The sequence below is a fragment of the Rhinoraja longicauda genome, chromosome 14 (assembly GCF_053455715.1).
Source record: "Rhinoraja longicauda isolate Sanriku21f chromosome 14, sRhiLon1.1, whole genome shotgun sequence".
NCBI lineage: Eukaryota > Metazoa > Chordata > Chondrichthyes > Rajiformes > Arhynchobatidae > Rhinoraja > Rhinoraja longicauda.
This window is the reverse complement of record NC_135966.1, coordinates 13,076,716-13,100,438: the sequence shown is the minus strand read 5'-3', so window position 1 is coordinate 13,100,438 and position 23,723 is coordinate 13,076,716. Positions and strand designations below refer to the sequence as shown.

Genomic DNA, 23,723 nt, shown 5'->3' with positions numbered 1-23,723 from the left:
AGCAGCTCTACCGCTCTGCCACCCTGCTGCTCACTTGGCAGAGGAGCCAGTAACCCACAAGCACAGCTACCGATTAAATACCTCCGCACACCTGACACAACAGCTCCGACTGATAATTGTGCCTCTGCCAAGGCAGCGTTTTCAAAAGCACTTCCCTGCTACCTAATAACCCTCCAGCATTCATTACAGCCATGGCGCAGACTGGAAAAATAAGATTGCAGAATAAAAGTGCTCTAGGGAAGTAGCGCCATGCGGGATAGATTTAAGCGAAGTATACCGGTGTATAAAACAAACTAAGATCCATTGGATAGTGGACCACAGGGGGAAAGGAAGGTGTGGAGTCCGTTGGAACCTCTGTCTGGGTAGAGGGAAGATGTGGTTGAAGAAATTTGGAGAGGAAAGGCAGTTAGTGATGGAGAGGGTTCTGCATGATGATATTGGCAGCCAAGTGGAGTGGGTGGAAGATGGCACTAAGTAAACTAACAAAGTAAGTAAATTGAGTAATTGGACGATTAACCTGCAAAGATGGTGTATGCTTTGGATTCCATACTAGTGGAATAGGTACGGTACAGTTAATTCCGCATTTATGGTCTCCATGTGCAAAGTGAACAAATTCCCATGCTTGACGTATTATAAGAATATTAAAAGTTAATGTATAGCTCATTGAAACTACACATCGTAACATTGCCTAATTTTCATTCTGTAGGTTTAAAATAATTTACCATACAAGCATACACAACCATTTATTGTCTTAGAAAGACACTTTTTAAACGTATCCCCATTTTAAAATATTTTCATTGCTTTTACTTAAACTATTTGAATATAATTAATTTTATTGCAATTATAATTTGCATTAAAACAATATTAGGAGTGATATTAACTGGTATTGTTTGAAGAACAAAAAAAAAATCAGATGAGACTTAAAATGTGTTGATAATAAAAGTTAAAAGTTCCCAGGTAGTGTTTAAATATTGAGAAACATTATTCAGAGTATGTATTTATTTTTTGTTTCAGAACTTGCATGTCTTTTTCATTGAACAATTTATTTTCCTTTTAGGTGTTGCTGTAATTGATAAACCACTATGACTTTGTTCTTGAGCAGCAGTTGGATTGAAGTCTTAAATGAAAACTGCATAGCATTCTGCTAAAGATTGACCTAAGTTTTTATAACTATTTATAATACTTGGATGCATGGTAAACTGCGAGTAAAAGCTCAGTTGCCCCTCTGTCAAACAAATACCAGCTGTGCAAAATGCATTTTTAAAATCCAATTCAAGCACTAATTTACGGTGTTTAGGCTAAGGGAACATGTTACTTCCACAACGAGCACTTCGTATGAAACAAAGAAAGTGCAAGTTAACAGGCATGAGTTATCAGATTGCTCTTGCTAAGTGATCAGTGTTGATGAGATTCAGCCATCAACAAAACCCTATTGACTGGAGAATATGAAGCTTCTACTGTTACATGTCAGTTGCTGAAGATCAAGCTGTTACCTTTTAAAGCACAAAGTTTGGGACCTGAAGTAAACAGTGCACTGAACACTGTTACAATATCAACTGTTTTATAAAAGGGAGAAAAAAATCAAGCATTCTGTTCTTTAGTGAACAAGAAGAAACACTACTTGTCATAATAGTTTGTTTATGTTGTGAGAAGCTGCTACTGAAGTTTCATAATAAGCTATCTTGGATTTAGAATTGGGTTCCCCTATTTTGAGAAATAAGTCAATACAGGATATGAAGTTCCTGTTGAAAGTAATCCTAATGTTAGCTAGATAACTTTATTACACCCAACAAACTCACAAATGCTGTTGTACAGAAAATGTGTGGAAACTGAAACCTCTTTTGCGCAGATGCCATGCCTCTTAGTAGAGAACCTAAACCAAAGCTGACTTGCATTTCAGCAATACCAGCCCCTCTCCCTCAATTTTTAAGAGTAATGATATTCATTATTCATTAATTAACAATTTAACAAAACTCTGGAGTTTTAAAACATTTTTTGCACTTCTCTCCCTTGGTAATGTGGAGAGAACTGAAAGCAAATAGACTGAATGAAAAATTTGTCCCTTCAGTTGATCCTGGGGATGTCGATAGATTAATGATGCAGAGAGAAAACTATTAGTGTAAAAGAGTTTTAAAGCTATCCTGTGGAAGCAATGTAAAATAAACACATCTTTAACCTCGTTTCCATTGCCTTCCTAAGTTTGTAGATACTAATATGGCAATTTTAGTAAATACTGCCACCTAGTGAATATTCTGAAGGATACTATTTTTTAAAAGGAAGATAAATTATAATATTTTATTACAAAATGTATTCAAATTCCTTCTGGCTGCCAGTTGTTTAAAAAATATATATATCTGTTAATACGTGGTGCAGAATCATGTCAAGAGTCTGAGGCTGCATTTGCATTACTGCTCTGAATATATTTGTTGCCTGTGAGGTACTTTTTTAATAAAACTATACGCATGGTTAATAGAGATTCATTAAACAAGTGTTGCTCCACAATTTGGAAAAAACACTTTCTTTGTGAAAAATCAGCTACAAATTTTCATCATGATTTCTTAAATTTCCCTAATTTCCATTTGCATCATTGATATTTTCTTGTTTTAGTGTTTCCTACTTAATCCTTTTCTTTCTTTTTTTTCTTTTCCTTTTCTTTTTGTCTTGTGTCATCCCAATAACTAGAACTGTCTGCTTCTGGGTTTTAACAACTTTTTATGGCCATCAAAATACATAGAATTGGATGTTTTTTCAATCACGTGCAGATAATTTTGCAGGCTTTTTGTACAGTGGTTGAGACTTGGAGATCTTAGTAATTTGCTCATCAGTGCTTCTTTCCTCTACTCTATTGCAGCTTGCCCTCGCACCGTTAAGTTTTCATTCCACTTTTTAGGTTTATCGTTTATTTTCTTGCTTCATTTCTTCATTTAAATGTTTTGTTTTCCTCTACAGTTTGTTTCCTGTATCGAAGCTTATTGGTTGACAGTATTGCTGCAGTACACCATACCTTGTTAATTGTTGCTCGTGCTGGGGGTACCAAAGTATGTGGTTACCCGCAGCCTGAAGTGGTAACCACGGAATTGTACAATGCAGCTAGGAATATTCAACTTCGGAGTAGCTAACTGTGCCATTTCAGAGGGCAGTGAATCTGCAGTCATATATAGGATAGACTGGGAAAGGATGGCAGACTTTCTGCACTGACTGGTGTCAGTGGACCAGATAGGGTTTTTACAATAAATAAATGGTCAGCTTTACTGAGATTAACTTTCTTAAATTTAATTAATTGAATTTAAATTATACAGATGTGGCGCAATTTGAACTTGTGTTGGTGGATTTTTGGTTGCACTCTCTGGATTACTGGTATATTAACCACTCTGCCACTGTTTCGATGATGAAATGTACTCAATTGAGGGTTTGAGGGAAGCTATTATGAGGATCTTTGAGTCAAATTCATTCAAGTAAAATAAACTGTCTTTCAAAATCACCTGTTTTAAATGTTTGAGATATAAAAGAACCAGCAGCTATTATAATAGTTTATAGTATTTCTGAGAGAATGTTTGATTACTGTTTTTTTTCATCAATATAATTATTAGTTGATTTGAACATTTTTGCCATTGTAATGATAAACAGAAAAATTGTTCAATTTCAATCGAACATTTTGGTGCCTATGTGATCTAGTCATTGATCCTCAAGAAAATGTTAATGAACCCCATAACAATTGCACTTCTAATGTTAGATACTTATTAATTTACTGATGTTTAATTACAACATAACTGTATCCACAATGGTGTCATAAAGCATCACTAAGGTCTAATTCTGTAACTGTCTTCAATAGTATTAAATAGACTTACCAACTCAGATCATGCTTTAGTGACAAAGTATGGCGTCAGGGATTTAATGTACCATTGCACTCTACTGTCATTTGAAACAGTTAATATCTTTTTAGGTTTTATGTAGTGATTTATTTGAAATGTTCCTGTTATATCTGTGGAACACAATACTGTGAAGCACTCCTGACTTTTTTTCAAATTGTCAATAAAATGATGGAAACAATTTAAACTTATGTATTTAGCTTGAGTGGTTGCAGTACCTGCTTCTTTTGTGTGTCTCTCATTATTATCTCCCTTCAGTAAAGCAGTGGCTACTGGAGCCAGTATCTTCACAGAGTCAACTTTAATTAAATGTATACATGATTTTTGGTGTGGCCTTGGGTTTAAATTATTAAATGAACAAGGTTGGATAAGAAATAATCTTCAAAGTACAAGGAGGCAAATCAGGCGCTGGAGGAATCCGGCTCATGCTTCTGGTCCAAATAAATTTACAAATAATTTTGAACTCCTTTGGTTCTTACTGTTAGGACTGCGTGTAATTTAATCTGAAATTAACAACAATGCACTTTTTCAATTGTTTAAAAAAAAACTTTATGTAAACAAGGAAGAAGCATTTAGAAGTGGGTAAATTGTGATTCAAATTTCCAATATATTTAACCTCTTTAGATTTGTGAAATTAATCTTTGCCAAATGCTTCTCAGTTTTTGTTTGGGATAGGGGTTAAACCAGTCTTATCCTGATAGGGTTACAGATAGTGAAAAATTATAATTTGTATAATTTGTGAATACACCTTCAGAAAATCCTCTGGACAAATATTAAGATTTTACAAAGGAGTATCTAGCTTGGGAACATTGCACTGATATTTTTAGCAATGTATTTGTTGAAACCCCAAGATTTCTTAAGAAGTGGAAACATGGATTCCACCCAAATACAGTTGCATCCATTATCTTGGTCTGGTACAGCACATTCTTGAATTTGTCCACATTTTGATCCATTCTGAAGATGGATTCAGGATGACACAGTTACACCCAAGGTATGGCCAGGGGGAGAGTGGGGAAATACATTGGAAGATGCATGAACATTTGGGGTGGGGTGGCAGTGATATTGGTGGCGATGTTGTGTCAGTGCAGTGTGCATTGCTGTATAACTTTTTGTCATCACTTTGAGAGAATATGGTTTAATTAAGTCAATCCCACCTTTAACAAGAGACTGCACACAGCAATGTAAAATGAAAATAGACACACAATACTGGAGTAACTCAGCAGGACATGCAGCATCTGTGGAGAGAAGGAATGGGTGACGTTTCGGGTCGAGACTGAAGGGTCTCAACCTGAAACGTGACCCATTCCTTCTCTCCAGTGATACAGCTTAACCCACTGAGTTACTCCAGCATTTTGTGTCTACCTTCGATTTAACCCAGCATTTGCAGTTCTTTCCTACACATAGAAATGCAGATGCTGGTTTACAAAGACAGCACTCAAACTGCAACTCTGGCGAACATGGAAAGGAGATACATTGTTCCATGTTTTAAGGAGACAACATTCCAAATATTATTTATGTCAGGTTTAGGAGTGGCACAGTGGTAGAGTTTGTGTCCTTTTGTGTAAATCAGCACTTGCAGTTCTTTGTTTCTAGCAATTGTTGCACTCTGGATGTAGACAAAGTGATTAACCATGCTTGAAGTTTCAGGTTGCAGCCTTGGTCTTGTCATACTTCCTCTGTCCTACAACATTGCAATTACCCCCCATTTCTTTCCATGTTTTTACTCCTGATTTGATTATTCATGTCATCAAGGAAGCACCACAGTTTAGTTTATTGTCATGTGTACTGAGGAACAGTGAAAAGCTTTTGTTGCATGCTAACCAGTCAGCGGAAGAAGAATAGACAATAGGTGCAGGAGTAGGCCATTCGGCCCTTCGAGCCAGCATCGCCATTCAGTGTGATCATGGCTGATCATTCTCAATCAGTACCCCAGTCCTGCCTTCTCCCCATACCCCCCGACTCCGCTATCCTTAAGAGCTCTATCTAGCTCTCTCTTGAATGCATTCAGAATTGGCCTCCACTGCCTTCTGAGGCAGAGAATTCCAGAGATTCACAACTCTCTGACTGAAAAAGCTTTCCTCATCTCCGTTCTAAATGGCCTACCCCATATTCTTAAACTGTTCTTAAACTAAGAATCCATGATTACAATTGAGTTATTCATAGTGTACAGACACATGATAAAGGGAATAACGTTTATGTGCAAGATAAAGCCAGTAAGGTGCGATCAAATATAGTCCGAGGGTTCCTAATGAGGCATAGTAATTCTGGACTGCTCTAGTTGCGGTAGAATGGCTCAGTTGGCAGATAACACCTGGGAGGAAACTGTCCCTTAATCTGGAACTGTGCATTTTTACACTTCTATACCGATAGGAAAGGGGAGAAGAGGGAATGCGACTCTTCCTTGTTATGCTGCTGGCCTTGCGGAGGCAGCGTGAGGTATAAATGGAGACAATGGAAGGGAGGTTGGCTTGTGGGGGGGGGGGGGGGGGGGGGGGAGAAGAATGTTAAAGGTGAGTGAATGCCCCACTGTGGCTGTCCTCACTCCCAGTGTTGCCAGCATGTTGCCATGACGTATTCTCCCCACATTTGGTTCTTCTGAAGCTGTATGATCACTTGTTTTGGGGGAGGGGAGGGAAGTGTTAAAGGTGAGTGAATGCCCCACTGTGGCTGTCCTCACTCCCAGTGTTGCCAGCATGTTGCCATGACGTATTCTCCCCACATTGGGTTGCCCGCGCGGCGCTACATCAGTCCACCGGTTCGTCCAATCAGCGGCCGCCCATCCTCATGAGCCGAGGGTTTTTTCGCGCCGTTGCCGTGGCAACCCGGCATTCCCCTCGGTGTGATTGGTGGAAACACTAGGACGACGGGTGCGGTGCCGCCGCTCCCATTGGCGGGAGGCGGGCCGCGTTGTGAATAGGGGCGGGCCGCTCCGTGAATGGAGCCTGGCGCGGCTGGCCCGCCCCCATGTTGCAGCTTGCACTCCCACCACACACAGAATGAGCATCAATGCAACAGCGTGAAGCATGGAAGGCAACAGCAGCGTTGTCACATCGGCCATCCTGGCCATCGACTACATCGATTCTTTGCTCCCACAAAACCCCTTACAAGAGCCCTTTAAATATGCTTGGAACTACATGTTGGACAATTTTACAAAATTTCAAATTGCTACTTGGGGGTCGCTGCTCGTCCATGAAGGCGTTTATTTCTTATTTTGTTTGCCGGGTTTTATTTTTCAGTTTATTCCAGCCATGCAGAAGTATAAGATACAGAAGGTAAGAATTTGAAGTGGGATGTTATTATTTGCAGTCCGGATTTAGCATTGTTTATAGTGTTAACATTTTAGCATTGTTTATAGTGGAAGTTGAGCTAGAGACCGAAAAAACACTACATTATCACTCTGTTAATGTTCTAATAAAAATGATTGCGCGTCGTTAATGCCTTTGCAGAATATAAGCGAGTAAACTACATAAATGGCTTCATAAATTTGAAGTATTTATTTTCTAAGTTACATTTAGCCAGTTGGTGTTTTTATTGAAACAAATTGTAACATTATTGAGGACGATCATTCTTAGGCTACCTCGGTCATGGCTGACCATGGGTGATGCATCCTAGTTAGCTGGTTGCTCCACACCTCGGCTCGAGCAGCGTCGCTTGTGGCCTAAGAGACCAATGCGGGAGTGACAGTCTCTGTCGCAAAGGTCACATTTGTGTGTGGTCTCTGGTTTGTTGAAGTTGCTGCGCTCCTTTCTGCGAGCTCGCTTTTCTGCCGCTGCATTCATCAGTTTCTCTTCCCCCGTTTTGAGATGTTGGTTCAGGGTACCTCCACCTCGTACGGTCAGCTGCAAGGCTCTCCCAGGACTCCACATCGATGTCGAGCGCCTTCAAATCTCTCTTGCAGACATCCTTGTAACGTAGCTGGGGGCGGCGGATGATTCTCCTCCCAGATGTTAGCTCTGCATAGAGGATATCTTTTGGAATACGGCCATCCTCCATGGCCCGGCCACTGCAGCCTGCGCTGCCTGAGTAGAGTGTACATACTCGGAAGGCCAGCGCGAGACAGAATCTCTGCGTTGGACACTCTGTCTTGCCAGGATATACCCAGGATACGGCGAATGCTGAGTCTTCTCTCCATTCTGGCATAAGTAGTCCATGCCTCACTGCCGTACAGCAGCGTGCTGTTGACACAGACGTTGTAGACTGCTATCTTTGTCTTCATTGTCAGCTTTGGATTGGTCCACACTCGAGTTGTGAGGCGAGCAAGAGTTGTAGCTGCCTTCCCGATCCTCTTGTCAATCTCTGTGTCCAAGGAGAGGTTGTTGGTGATGGTGGAGCCAAGGTACGTGAACTGATGGACGGCATCGAGTTCGTAGTCGTCGATGGTGATGACAGGATGTTTGTCGTCTTCAGGCTGATGGTCAGCCCAAAGTCCTTGCAAGTCCGATAGAAGCAGTCCATCAGTGACTGTAGTTCCTGCTGGGTGTGGGACACAACTGCTGCATCATCGGCGAACAACATGTCTCTGACGAGATCTTCACGTACTTTTGTCTTGGCTCGGAGGCGGGTGAGGTTGAAGAGCCTGCCGTCTGATCTAGTACGCAGGTAGATCCCCTCTGTTGCGGTGCCGAAGGCCTGTTTCAGGAGCAGAGCAAAGAAAATCCCAAAGAGTGTGGGAGCGAGGACGCAGCCTTGTTTGACGCCACTGCGGATGTCGAAGGGCCCCGAGAAACTGCCATTGAACTGTACTGTCCCCTTCGTGTTGCTGTGGAAGGATTCTATCATGCTCTGCAGTTTTGATGGGCAGCCGATCTTTGGGAGAGCCTTGAATAGGCCATCTCTGCTGACAAAGTCAAATGTCTTGGTGAGGTCAAGTTAGTATAGGGCGAAAAGGAATTTTCAAGAAAAGTTCAGTAGATCACAGTATATTGAAAAACTGATTACAGTATTATAAACATGGGAGGGAGCATTGAACAATGGTCCAAGCATGAAGGCTCTCTCCCCGCCCCCGTGTTTGAAAGGAGCCTTGAACATTCAGCACGAATTATATGGCCCAAATCCATCCAAGTAGAGTCAAGAGTTAATTGTGAATTATTACTTAGAAATATTATGCATCTACCTTTGTCAAATATAATGTCGGAGGAAATGGGAGATGGTGGTCACAGGAAATATTTGGCAACGTTAGTCACAGTAAATGCATGGATGTGACAGGAACATTTTTTTTTGCGTAAATATCAGCCACATGAGTAACCTTTGCAACTTAAAAAAACTACCATTTAATATATAAAGGTGAGAACCTTACTGGAACAATTCTTCACACGGTTATTTAGCCCAAATACAAACAAATGTTTACATTCAGAAACGTAAAATAACACCATTAGTGTCAATCAAGAGTATTTAAGAATTTGGATGTTCCTGTTTAGAAGAACTTTTTAAACGTTTGTTTTAAAGACATCAGTTGGTGAACAGTGTGCAGGTGTCCACTTTGTTGTGTGTGGGTGATCTTCACTTTGACGTACAGTGTAGTTTAATTCTTTTGGAGCAGCATACCCAATCTTCACTTCAATGTGACGTGTGTTGTTCCTGTGATCATTTATTGGCGATCAGAACATGACAGTGCGGCATTTTTGAATTGCTGCTTTTCCACAATGTTATTAGGAAGATTTGAATCTGGACAGTGCGCGATTTAGAAGCGCGATTGAAATTTTGCACTTTGTGTTGTTCCCATGTATCCTTGGCCTTTTGAGGTAGCAGGTTTGGGAAGTGTTTTTGAAGTATGAACGTGTTGCTGTAGTGCATTTTGCAAAATGGAAGGAAGTGCCACCACGGCACGTTGGGAGTAGAGGGTGTGAATGTACAAGGCGGTGGATAGTGTGCTAAGAGAGAGGCTATTTCATCCCAACCAGTAAGGGGCTGCTTTAGTTATTGGAGCTACATTCTTCCGGGTAAGGTAAAGTCGTCCATGGCTTTCCTGAGTAAGCCAGACTACCACCTTTAGGTGGTAGACATGTTTTGTGGAGTCTCTGGCTTAATCTTTTAACCACAGTATTTTTCGCAAGTCATCTGTATCAGTAGTGAGTATCAGAATGCTAACTGCAGTACCTTTGGTGAGTCAGCATTGCACTGCTGATCACTCTTTCCATCACTCTGCTTACGACAGTAGACAACAGAAGGAATGTTGAATGGCAGGTTGGATTTGTCTTGCTGTTTGTGAACTGCACACACGAGACATAATTTTGGAATAGCACTGTTAGAAACGCAGCAAGTACAAATTACACTAAAATTGGGATACTGCAGGATTCATCCCTTTGCAAATGTAAGCAGCCAATTTGGCTTTGCTAATGGTCACCTCACCAAAAAAGTGAATTAAAAATAATAAACCATACTCGACAACATGTTTGGGATAGAATTGGAAAATAGGAAGTTCATTCTGAATCTTGATTTAACTAGATTAGAACAACAAATATTTACGTGCATATTTCAAAAAAGGTAGACAGGAACTGCAGAGATGAATTACAAAAGTGCCACCACAACACACACAAAGTATATATCAAGGATGAACAAACTGAAGAAAGCAAGCTGCAGATGACTTAATTAAAGTTTTTAAAATTGGGAAGAAATCTGAAAAGTAGATGCTGACAGAATGCTTCCACTTGTGGTGAAGGGCATAAATAGAGATCATTTAAAACTAGATAATCAATTTTTAAAAATCCAGTAAAGAATTTAGAAGAAATTTCTTTGCCCACAATAGTGGCAAGAATGTCAGAGCCACAGAGAGTAGTTGCAGTAAAAAGCACAGATGCATTTAAGCCTATTGGGTGAGGATGTGGATGGAGGAATAAACTGCTGAATTTGGTTGAATTAGATGAGTGACGACAGGCTGAGGCTTGAATAGAAACATAGAAAATAGGTGCAGGAGTAGGCCATTCGGCCCTTCGAGCCTGCACCGCCATTCAATATGATCATGGCTGATCATCCAGCTCAGTAGCCTGTACCTGCTTTCTCTCCATACCCCCTGATCCCTTTAGCAAAAAGGGCCACATCTAACTCCCTCTTAAATATAGCCAATGAACTGGCCTCAACTACCTTCTGTGGCAGAGAATTCCACACTCACCAGAATGGAGCATAAATAACAAGCTTTTTGGCCCAACCACGCACCCTTGGGCCAAATGGCCTGTTTATGCACCACATTCTCGTTGCAATCCTATGTAATTCAGATTTCCATACCAAGTGATTGGAACTTTCCAAGTTAATTCCCGAAATGTAACTTTAAATATGGCTTTTTAAATATTCTTGAGAATCCAGTAGAACAAACGGGAGCCAGAATATTGCCACATTCCTTTGGGTTTTGGGAGTACTTGATTGGACATGTCAGGATTGGAAGTTCAGATCATAATTGATGCCAAACAGCTTTGATAAAGGCCACGTCTACCTAAAAGGCAGGAAAATGGGGGGAAAGGGTCGAATGGGGAAGATGGAGCACAAATAATGGGGTACAGTCAACGAGGGAGTTGATCAAGCGAATCAAGTGAGGATTTTAGGAAACAAATGGAATGATTCTTTGGTGAAAAACAAAGTTGAAATGGTTAATTTGTCTTGTACATTTGCTTTTGTAAAGTGTGTAGCATTACAAATTCTGCTAACCTTTTGGAATGTAGGACAAGCCAGAAAGCCTTGAGAAACAATGGAGGTGCTTCAAAGTGTTGCTGTTCAACCATTTCTGCATCCAGCTGCCACTGATCTGTGGTACCTACTACTTCACTGAGTTCTTCAACATTCCCTATAATTGGGTGAAGATGCCACGATGGTAAGATGTGTGAGTCTCGCTGCACTGGCTAAAAAACCTTTGTTCACGTTATATCATCCCGAGGTCTGAATTTTCCAAATGGTGTCAGAAATCCCACGCTGGACCCGACAACTCCAAATCATACCTCGCTCACTCCAGCGTATCACATTGCAAAAACTCTGAATGTGACCACATTATTTTCATTTTTTCTAACACAGGTAGTTCGCTATACTTTGAGTCAGTATTTTGAGTTATTACTTATCGTTGCAGTTCTTTACAACCATCACCAGAATCCATTCTCTAAATAATTAATTAATTAATTACCAAATTATTCATTCCATTTGACTTTGCAGAATCCTTTGTATCCTCATTGGATTGTCACTAGTTATGAGCTTCGCTTGTCAATTTTTTATAAAATACTATTCCTGTGAAATTCTTTTTATTGAAATATCTCTTCCCATCTTTATATTCTTCAAACATTTTCTAACTTTCTGAATCCAGGTTTTTAACTGATCTTTGATGAAATTAAAGGAGATGTGCGGGTACAGATAATTCTCAATCTTATTACTGAAGAATATTCCTGATTATCGAGAGAAAAAAGAAACTATTTTCATTTCGTGAGATTAACAGAAAATAGAGGTTATTTCTCACCTTTATGCTGAATCCCATTTCCTGACACAAAGTAGAAGAAAACAAGTCACATGACAGTGGTGCAGTGGTTGAATTGCTGCTTTACAGCGCCAGAGACTCGATTCTGACTGTGGGTGCTGTCTGTACCGTGTTTGTATGTTCTTCCTATGACCAGATGGCTTTCTCCGGTTTCCTCCCACTCTCTAAAATCGTGCGGGTTTGTAGCTTAATTGACTTCGGTAAGAATTGTAAATTGTCCCCAGTGTGTCGGATAGTGCTCGTGTATGGGGATCGCTGGTCGGCGTGGGCTTGGTGGGCTGAAGAGTCTGTTTCCACACTGTATCATTAAACTAAACTAAAACTAAACATGATGTGATGAATTTCCTGGCCATTGATTTGATTTAAAAATGGTTGCAAAGTCATGAGTGACTGATATTGACATACAGTGCAGTTGGGAGCCTTAAGTCAGAAACTTTGATTATTTAATTAAATATGGAATCCGTTACATTCAACAATAAGAAAGTGCTGATTCTGTTATTTGTGTAACGTTTGAATTTTTTCTGCTGCAGGCAGGTCATTGCAATGCAGTGCCTGGGTTGTGCTGTTGTTGAGGACACATGGCACTACTTTCTTCACAGACTCTTGCATCATAAGAGAATCTACAAATATATTCACAAAGTCCATCATGAATTTACGGTGAGGCAATATCTTCACAGATTTTGTGGGAGGTGGTGATGACAGTGGTTATTTTACATATAATAATGCCATGTACCTCTAACCCTACCACATTCATATCGCACTACAATTTTTGCACCATTCTGTTGTTTTGCCTTTGTCGTTGCCTTTATCATTACCATGTATTCTGTTTATTCTTTCAGCTTCATGCAAACAAGTAATTAATTGTAACTTGCCAGATATGATAATAAACTGTCATGAAATCTGAATTTAGACACATAGTGAACTCTTAGCATTTGTGAATCAGCTCTCAGCACCCACTCCACCCAGTTTTCCTTTCCATTCTATATTGTTCAAGGTTTTGCTTACCTGTCATCACCCCATGAAATCAGGGTGCTGTCTCTTTCCCCACACCTTGCCAATGCTGTACCAATGAGGATATTAGCCAAATTCCATACCTTCATGTGTCTGAAATTGTTTATGTATTTTAAGGATGTTCAGCCCATGTTAAGTATCGCCTACTGATTTTCAGCCTCAATTTCTAGGCCACTATGCACATTAGAATTTATAATATTAAATAAAACATTCAAAAATATTTATGTTTGCGGCCTGACCAATAAAAGGATTAAATATAGAATTAATTTATTGAAGAATTGTAATCTCAACAACATTTCTTGTTTTAACAATACAGTAAAATTTCCCATTGTATTGTCACTGGCCTTCTGCTTCAACTGAGTTTGCTTATATTGAATGATTCCTTGTGCCCAAGTTACTATTATTTTAAAATCTATTTTCTCATTTCTGTCCTGTCCAGGCTCCATTTGGTATGCAAGCTGAATATGCTCACCCAGCAGAAACGATCATCCTCGGCACGGGCTTTTTTATTGGCATCATGATCTTTTGCAATCATGTCATCCTCCTGTGGGCTTGGGTGACCTTTCGTCTCCTGGAAACAATAGATGTACACAGGTAAAGTCGCTGTTTAAAGAGAACCATAAAACGCACTGGTATGGTTTATGAGAAAAAAAGAGAGGGAAAGGGAAAATACAAGTTAGTTTACTGCTCAATCCATGCTTCTGTGCACATGAGACTTCATTTCATCATCATCAAAAACACAAGGTTTTTTTAGCGCGGCACAGCGGTAGAGTTGTTGCCTTACAGCGCCAGGGACCCGGGTCCGATCCTGACTATGGGTGCATGTCTATACGGATTTTGAACGTTCTCCCCGTGCATTAGGGTGGGTTTTCTCCGGGGTCTCCGGTTTCCCTCCACACTCCAAAGACGTACAGGTTTGTAGGTTTATTGGCTTGGTAAAATTATAAATTGTCCCTTGTGTGTGTAGGATAGCATTAGTGTGCGGGGATTGCTGGTCGGTGCGGACTAGGTGGGCTGAGGGGCTTGTGTCCACACTGTATCTCTAAAGTCTAAAGGTACAATAAGTGAATATCTGTTTGCATTTTCTATTCATTGGTAAGGAGAGAGCTGCTGACCACAATTTGGGCAAGCTTTGTGTTGTGGACTTTCCCTTTCCCAACATCAGTGCCATTGGGGGGGGGGGCTTTCCAGTAATATCATTTCCAGTAGTGATATCATTAAACTGGCTTAGCAGACAGCCACAACATTTAATTCTGACACAGTAAGATAAAAGTTCTAAATTTCATAACAAATTCTTCTGAAAATAATATAAAGTTTAGATTGGAAACATGGATTATGATAGTTGAAATATAAAACAATTTCCATTCACGAATGTTGAAATAACTGAAGGAACCATACACAGCATATTAGCATGTAGGAAATAACTGCAGATGCTGGTTAAAGTCGAAGATAGACACAAAATGCTGGAGTAACTCAGCGGGACAGGCAGCATCTCTGGAGAGAAGGAATGGGTGGGTGATGTTTCGGGTTGCGACCCTTCTTCAGATGCTGCCTGTCCCGCTGAGTTACTCCAACATTTTGTGTCTAACAGCATATAAGTTAGCCTTTCAGGGCAAGGGAAGTTGTTGTTCAGCAGCAATTAAGAGGACAATCTGTTAAACTTTGGCTACATTTTCAACAAAGCACAGCAGTTTGTGTTTTGTGACATCTTGAGTGAGCAGAAAATAATTAATGTCAACTCACCACTGCTAGAATAATAGTTTTCAAATATATCGAGAAGAGCATATCCTGGCAGATGATGTCACCGTCCTCCATTACAGTGATGTCACCGTCCTCCATTACAGTGATGCCACCGTCCTCCATTACAGTGATGACTGCTGAAAGTTTCACTGATAATCTTACTGTAAATACTTGTCATTGATTACCACAACAAATTCACTTTGAGCCCTTTTGTAATATAAGATTGCTCAACTAAATTTTGCAACATTGGAAATTAATAAAGTGAAATTACAATATAATTCTTTTAAGCCAAGTGTTGTTTATTGAAATAAAATGTAAGTAGCTTGGATCAGTATTAAAAGATACCATTCTGAAATATTTCGGTAACTGCACTATTGGTGTTACAGTAGGTTAGTGCATTTATGGAAGTTTCAACAGTTTTGTTCAACTAAGGACTAGGGTGCGTGCGGTGATGGGAGGCAGATACCAACACTGTAATTCCTCTTGTATATGGATAGCCCCTTTTTCTCCTTCCTCCCTGCTTGCTGTCTGTCCTATTCCTACTATCCCACTTGTCTGTTGTTCAGCCGATCACTGCTTTTAATTACCATGTCCTCCTGCACCTACTGCCAACTGTTGATTTTCTAATCCTGTTTATTCTTTCCTTCCTCTTCCCTCTTTGTGCCCATCCTGACCCTTGGAGCTTGTCTGCCTTTCCTGAGCTTTCACCCTCACCCTGACCACCTACAATTTTTTGGCATATATTTCATAATGTAAATTAAATGCACAATAGATGTTTGGGGCTTACTTAATGGTTTTGTATTTTATATTTCAGTGGTTATGATGTTCCCTTGAATCCTCTGCACCTTATTCCATTCTATGGAGGTTCCTGTTTCCATGACTTTCATCACATGAACTTTGTTGGAAATTATTCCTCAACATTCACTTGGTGGGACAAGCTGTTTAGAACAGATTTACAGTTCCAGGTTTACAATGACAAAATGAAGAATGAAAAAGAAATTAAAAAGGACCAATAGGAGGTGCTGTACACTGCCATGATTCAAAATACTTTTTGGCTATTGTGAGGAAACTCAATCCCCAACAATTAAATAGTTTCACAAAATGGTACTTCATGAAGCTGTACAGCTCTAAGCTTCTACATGGGGTTAATAAAAAGATTGACAAATTCTGCAGTAGTTCAATTAATGGACCACCCGTGTTAAGTTTATCTTCATACAAACTAAATGCCAATGTTTCTCATGATCAATACTGAATTTCCTGCACCAAAGGCTATTTGAATTGAATGTAAAATTACTCTATTAAACTAATCTAGTAGTTCTTTCTCATAGTGAATGAAACATTTGTGATCTACTGTGATTACCCATGTTACTGAATTTTTCATAATAATTAGCCCTATTAATTTTGTGATTTTTTTTTTTTGTGTACAGTATCTGTCGTGTGTGAATTGATGTGCAAGAGCATGTTTTGTCCTAAAGTGTACATATATAAACTTCTGAGAGTTACTGTGCTCAAATAATATTTTGAAGAAATGGGCAGTGTAATTTCAAATATCTTCAAATACCGTGTTAATTTTGAAATGTAGGATAAATGTAAAATGAGACACTTTAAATCAATATTGACTTCTTTGGTTACTGTTAGATAGTACCATAGATTTTTCTAAAAATCTTGTGAACAACAGCTGTAATTGGACATCAGATATGCCATTTGTTTCAAACTCCCAGATTCCAGATACAGACTGTCCCATTCTTGAGAATTGTGAGGGAACACGTTTAATTGGAAGGAATGTATTGGAGGCAAGTCCATAACATGGACTTGTAGCCCAGTTTTAAAGAGGAATTTAAAGTGCTGCAGAACATGGATGGGTGATGTCTCGGCTCGGCATTGAAAAGAGTCCCACCTATCCACGTTCTCCAGAGATCCTAGCTGATTGGTTGTTACTCCGGCATTTTGGCTTTTTTTGTAAACCAGCATCTCCAGTTCTTTGTTTCTCCACTAAAGAAAATGTGCTGAGATCTTGAAAGTTGCCAAGACATTTTACCAGAGTAATTAACAAAGCATTCTTGAGCTTCATATAGAGGCATTATAAAGTTCTGATTCAGCCATTTAAGTGTAAGAGGATGACACTCATCTTTACCATGGATGTCCAGTCACTCTACACCTCCAACCCCCACCAGGATGGTCTTGAAGCCCTCCGTTTCTTCCTTGACCGCAGAACCAACCAATCTCCATCTACCAATACTCTCCTCCGCCTAGCAGAGCTGGTTCTTACCCTCAACAAAGTCTCCTTCGACTCCTCCCACTTCCTCCAAATCCGAGGCGTAGCTATGAGCACTCGCGTGAGCCCCAACTATGCCTGCCTCTTTGTAGGGTACGTCGAACAATCCCTGTTCCAAGCGTACACCGGCCCCATCCCCGAACTCTACCTCCGCTACATTGACGACTGCATTGGTGCTACCTCTTGTACCCATGCAGAACTCACTGACTTCATAAATTTCACCACTAATTTCCATCCTGCTCTTAAATATACTTGGACCATCTCCGACATCTCCCTACCGTTTCTGGATCTCACCATTTCCATCACAGGAGACAAGACTAGTGCCGACATCTACTACAAACCTACTGACTCCCGTAGCTATCTTGACTACACTTCTTCCCACCCTGTTTCCTGTAAAAACTCTATCCCCTACTCCCAATTCCTCTGTCTACGCCGCATGTGCGCCCAGGATGAGGTGTTTCACACTAGGGCATCAGAAATGTCCTCATTCTTTAGGAAACGGGGGTTCCCCTCTTCCATTATAGATGAGGCTCTCACTAGGGTCTCTATATCCCACAGTTCCGCTCTTGCTCCACCTCTCCCCATTCGTAACAATGAGAGAGTCCCCCTCGTCCCCACCTTCCACCCCATCAGCCGTCGTATACAACAAATTATCCTCCAACATTTCCGCCACCTCCAATGGGATCCCACTACTGGCCACATCTTCCCATCTCCACTCCTTTCTGCTTTCCACAGAGACTTCCCTCCGTAACACCCTGGTCCACTTGTCCCTGCCCACCTAAACCACCCCCTCCCCAGGTACTTTCCCCTGCAACCGCAGGAGATGCCACACCTGTCCCTTTACCTGCCCCCTCGACTCCATTCAAGGACCCAAACAGTCTTTCCAGGTGAGGCAGAGGTTCACCTGCACCTCCTCCAACCTCATCTATTGTATCCGCTGTTCCAGATTTCAACTTCTCAACAGCTTGACAGCTGTTCCAGATGTCAAGGCTCGGCGATCGTTTCGCTCAACACCTTCACCCAGTCCGCTTAACCAACCTGATCTCCCGGTGGCTCAGCACTTCAACTCCCCCTCCATTGTTATAGTGAGGACCAGCGCAAAGTGGAGGAACAGCATCTCATATTTCGCTTGGGCAGTTTACACCCCAGCGGTATGAACATTGACTTCTCTAACTTCGGATGGTTCCTCTGTCTCTCTTTCCCCTCCTTCCCAGTTCTCCCACAGTCTTCCTGTTTCCTACTACATCCTATCTTTGTCCCCTCCCCTCCCCTGACATCAGTCTGAAGAAGGGTCTCAAACTGAAACGTCACCCATTCCTTCTCTCCCGAGATGCCTGACCCGCTGTTACTCATGCATTTTGTGTCTACACAAGTTCAATTGAGGTAGACAAAGAAAAGCTGTTCCCATAAGATAGTGTTATAAAGTCTAAGGGTCAGAAATTTTAATTTCGATCAAAGAGATACAGGAAGGTTGTGAACTAGAATTCTCTCCGCAAATGCAGCAAGTGGTAATGACCTGAAAGTGGCTTCCTTGCATGGTGGTGGCAGCAGAAATGATCTCCAATTTTAAAAAGCATTTGAATAGGTTAGTTAGTGAGGGAAATAAATTTGCAGGGGTACTGGGGAAGTCAAGCAATGCCACTTAATTTTGCTCTACAGAAAACTGCTGTGAAATAATGAGCAAAATAACATTTCTGTGCCATAATGACAATGTGGTTCAACTGTGCCTGACACGATATATATAATCCCGACTTAAGACTTTTTACCAACAATCTGTCGTGCACACTAATCACTATTTAATTACTGAATATAAATTTAATTTGCACGGTTAAAAATATTGCAGTGCATTTTTTATTTCCAAATTTCATTCACAGTAGAATTTTCAGCTGTTAAATCCTGAATGACTAAGATAATGTACAGATGGACTTCTTGTGCAATATTTACTTTCTCATCTTGTGATCGCTGCAGTATGTAATGATTAAGTGGTGTCTTTGGCCAGGGCGGAACTTGAATTACTGTCAGGTATGCCAAGGTCCTGACCAGGGTTTTTTACAGTAAAAATTACAGTAAAAGCAGAGCTATTTCGGTGATGAAATACCTTTACCAGTATTTCTCAATATTGAGTAATCTTAATGGAACAATTGACATTAACATACTTTCTCACAAACCTTGAGAAAGACCTTCCCAGGGGTCAACCAGCCAATGATTCAAAAGAAACATGAACATAGAACACAGATATAACACCGGGTGGCGCCACCACCACCAGCTGCCTTGCCCACAGACAGCCTTTCTACTGTTTTTAAATTATTTTAAGTATGTGTTAAAGTATGTTTTAATGTTTCTTGGTTTGTTTTATGTGGGGGGTGGGGGGGAAAATTGGGGGAAACTTTTTAAAAATCTCTTACCTCGACGGAGTTGCGTTTTTTCACCGTATCGTATCTCCGTCCCCACTGTGGCCTAACATCGTGGAGTGGTGCGCCTTTCCTGGAGATCGGCCCGGCGCTTCAACCCGCGGGGCTTTGTGCGGACTTTAACATCGTGGAGCTGCGATCCTTTGCCTCAGATCGACTGGAGAGCTCCAACCTGTGGACTTTAACACGGTGAAGCCCGTGGTCTCTGGTAAGAAGAGGCTCTCGGGAGCTCCAATACCGCAGAGAGTGTTTCAATCCGTCCCGACGCGGGGAGTTTCGATCATCCCGACGCGAGGGCCTCAGTCATTGGACCGTCGGCAGCGGCTACTGCGGTGGTTCATCAGCCCCGACCAAGGGTGAACAAAGAGGATGATTGAACTTTATTACCTTCCATCACAGTGAGGAATGTGGAATCTGTGGTGGATGTTTATGTTAAATTTTATTTTATGTGGCTATGTATCTTGTTGTTTTTCACTTAGTATGGGTGTAACTCAAATTTCACAGTACCTTAATTGGTACGTGTGACGATAAATTAATCTTGAAATCTTGAATGTGGCTTAACCAAAGTCCTATAAAGCTGCATCATGACTTCCTGATTCTTATATTCAATGCCCCAACGTATGAAAGCAAGCATACCGCATGCTTTCTTTACCACTCTTATCTGCGTGTGCTGCCGCTTCAATTCCAAGCTCCCTCTGCACATCAATGCTGTTAAGATTCATGCCATTAATTGTATATTTCTCCCTTGCCTTTCACACCACAAAGTGTAATGCCTCACATTTGCTTCGATTAAAATTCCATCTGCCAATTCTCTGCCCATATCTGCAGCTAATCTACATCCTGCTGGGTACTTTGACAGCCTTCCTCGCATTCTGCAACACCAGCAATCTTAGTGTCATCTGCAAACTCACCAACCACCCAGTTCTATGTTTACGTCCAATTCATTTATATATATATATATCACAAACAAACAGAGTTCCCAGCGCACATTGCTGTGGAACTCCACCAGTCACAGATCTCCAACCTGAATATTGCCCATAAGACATAGGAGCAGAATCAGGCCATTGGGCCCATTGAGTCTGCTCTCCATTTGATTGTCCTTCGAAACTCCAGCGAGTACAGGCCCAGAGCGTTCAAACACTCCTCATCCATTAACCCAATCATCCCTGGGATTTTCGTAAATCTCGTAAATCCTCTCTTGACCCTCTCCAATGCCATCACATCCTTCCTCAATGGCATTGTCCTCGGTTATTGTCAATGGTACAGTATCAGAATGTCCCACATCCAACGTTTGTGCTTTGATTTTGATAACCTTAAAGTTAAATTGTGAACAAGTTTAACCATTTTGAAGATTAATTCTTCTTTTGAAAAATATCTCCTTTCCACATAATTCCATAAATCATAAATATTTTCCTACACTACCTAATGGAAGCGTGGGAGTGACTTCACCAGAAACACTGTGGCGGTACAAAGTTCTTAAAGCTAATTACTAATGGACAATACATGCTGGCCTTATCAGCAACATTCGGACCCTCAAATATAAAAAAGATTCCAAGTGGAAGCTAGATGAGTGGTCATTTTGAGTTGCCAAATCATAGTCATAGAGTCACACAGCGGGGAAACAGGCCCTTTGGCCCGACCAAGATGGCCCATCTACCCCTAATCCCATTTGCCTGCATCTGGCCTATATCCTTCTAAACCTTTCCTATCCATGTACCTGTCCACTAGTCTTTTAAATACTGTTATTAGTACTTGCCTCAACTACCTCCTCTAGCAGCTCGTTTCATATACCTACAACCCCCGAGTGAATAAGTTACCCATCACGTTCCTATTAAATCTTTCTTCTGTCACTTTAAACCCATGTCCTTGAGTTCTTGACTTCCCTTAGCCTAGCCTGGGTAAAAGACTGTGCATTCACCCTATCAATTCCCAGTGTGATTTTATATACATCTTCAAGATCATACCTCAGTCTCCTGCACTCTGAGGAATAAAGTCCTAGCCTGCCAACTTTCCCTGTAGCTCAGTCCTGGCAAATTATTCGTAAATCCTCTTAGCAGCTTCCTATGGAAGGATAACCAAGATTGAACACAATATTCCAAATGTGGCCGCACCAATAACTTGTATAACTGTAACCTAAGCTTACTTGATCATTGCGGAGGGTGGTGTTTGTGCTGATGTGCATATATTTGAACAAACAACAAGAATATCCAACAAGAGCCTCTGGGTTCATCCTTTTTAACAGTTTTTTAAATCCACATTGACACCATTGGGATTTATTAGCAGTGGGGAAGTGGGCAGGAAATGCCATTTAGTTTTTTGCTGGGCAAACAAAATGTATAAGTGAATCAGTATCAGGAAATAAGAAAAAAAAAATCCTTAAAGTTCACTCCTGGGCTAATGGAAGCAGAAGCCTTCTCAGAGTTGCACAAGTAGGTCCATAAAAGGAAATATCTTTGTTTTTGCAATAGTTGTGGGTGTTTTAAACCAAAACCATACTCATTCTGGGAGCCTTATGACTAAGTTAAAGATAGTACGACCAAGCTAAAGATCAATTATTCCTGATTTTCTCAGCATCAACAATTGCAGGGGAATTCAGACCCCCGAACCATTCACCCCTTTCACATCTACTTACCGAGATGCTGCTGCATACTCTTACTCCTAACTCTGCCTCATTTAGCCATTTCATTATTGCACTTGGGTATTTTTTTTTTGCACTTCTTTAGAACTATACTACAAATTGTAGTATACAGTTTGAATCTGTGGCAATCATGGAATTCATTGCCACAGATGGATATGGAAGCCAAGTCATTGGGTATTTTTAAAACAGAGATTGACAAGTTTTTGATTAGGAAGGGTGACAAAGGCAATGAAAAGAAGGCAGGAGGATGGGATTTAGAGGGAAAGATAGATCAGCCATGATTGAATGGCGAGCAGACTTGATGGGCCGAATTGCCTAATTCTGATCCTATGGCTTATGAACTTTGCACCATTCCACTGTTTTGCATTTGTCGTTGTATTTATTGTTGTATTGTCGTGAATACTGTGCACACTATAAGTTTCATGCATATAAGTAATTTAATTGCATCCTGATGCAGATGATAATAAACAAACCCAAATCTAAATCACATTTAGAAATAAAGGGATCACCCACAAAACAAAGAGATGCAATCGTTTTCTCTTTCTGTGTGACGCAAATCTTTTGACCTTTTCCCTTTGAGAATGTAGGAAGCAGAGTTGTTGAATATTTTTAGGACAGGATTAGATAGATTCTTGACAAGTAAGGAAATCAACAGTTACAGGGTATGTGTAGGAAAGTAGAAATGATGTTACAATCCAATTATTCGTGAACATTGAATGGTAGATACACATCAGGGGCGTGAGTGATCCACTCCTGCCCATAATTCAAATGCAGACCAACTTGAGCTAAACTTCTTTATTGCAGTTATCCACATTCAATCTGTATTCCAGAGTGCACCACTGATTCCATCCACTCTCTCAGGTAAAACTAATCGGCATGATGGTGCAGCGGCAGAGTTACAGCGCCATAGACCCGGGTTCGATCCTGACTATAGATGCTTGTTTGTATGGAGTTTGTATGTTCTCCCTGTGACCTGAAGGAGGATATTTTAGCGAAACTCCTCCCACACTGTAAAAGTTTGTAGGTTAGTTGGCTTGGTATAATTGTACATTGTTCTTAGTGTGTGTAGGATAGTTTTAGTGTGCAGAGATTGCTGGTCAGCACGGACTCGGTGGGCCGAAGAGCCTGTTCCGCCCTATATCTCTAACTAAACTAACCTCTTACCAGGCTCAGTATTTTGTTTTTAACTTCAAGATGAGATAAAGGTTATGTTAATGTGATCACAGTGAGTTCTGACTCTATTTTTACAAAATCACCTGGATTTGTCACCTTTAGTAATTTTCAATTGAAATGCCCATTCCTTCCTCAACTTTAAATTCCATTATTCTTT

At 40.7% G+C, this 23,723-nt stretch overlaps 2 protein-coding genes across 5 annotated transcripts in view; both read left to right on the top strand.

Annotated features, from left to right (window-relative positions):
- Nucleotides 1-4,043, top strand: part of LOC144600062 (kelch-like protein 3) — an 80,346-nt gene extending 76,303 nt beyond the window's left edge. For all 3 annotated transcript variants that reach the window (XM_078411432.1, XM_078411429.1, XM_078411430.1), the window contains one exon: nucleotides 1,058-4,043. In XM_078411432.1, the coding sequence (XP_078267558.1) occupies nucleotides 1,058-1,086 (29 nt within the window). In that variant the 3' untranslated portion in view covers nucleotides 1,087-4,043. The remainder of the gene's footprint in view (nucleotides 1-1,057) is intronic.
- A 2,793-nt stretch (nucleotides 4,044-6,836) lies between these two features.
- On the top strand, nucleotides 6,837-16,234 carry msmo1 (methylsterol monooxygenase 1). 2 transcript variants are annotated; one of them, XM_078411427.1, is made up of 5 exons: nucleotides 6,837-7,141; nucleotides 11,522-11,670; nucleotides 12,849-12,975; nucleotides 13,769-13,923; nucleotides 15,884-16,234. In XM_078411427.1, the coding sequence occupies exons 1-5, from the start codon at nucleotides 6,893-6,895 to the stop codon at nucleotides 16,083-16,085; spliced, it is 882 nt and encodes a 293-aa protein (XP_078267553.1). In that variant the 5' UTR covers nucleotides 6,837-6,892; the 3' UTR covers nucleotides 16,086-16,234. The 2 variants fall into 2 exon arrangements, with proteins under 2 accessions (XP_078267553.1, XP_078267554.1); XM_078411428.1 differs by lacking the exon at nucleotides 11,522-11,670 and having other exon boundaries at nucleotides 7,030-7,141.
- The last annotated feature ends 7,489 nt before the right edge of the window (nucleotides 16,235-23,723 follow it).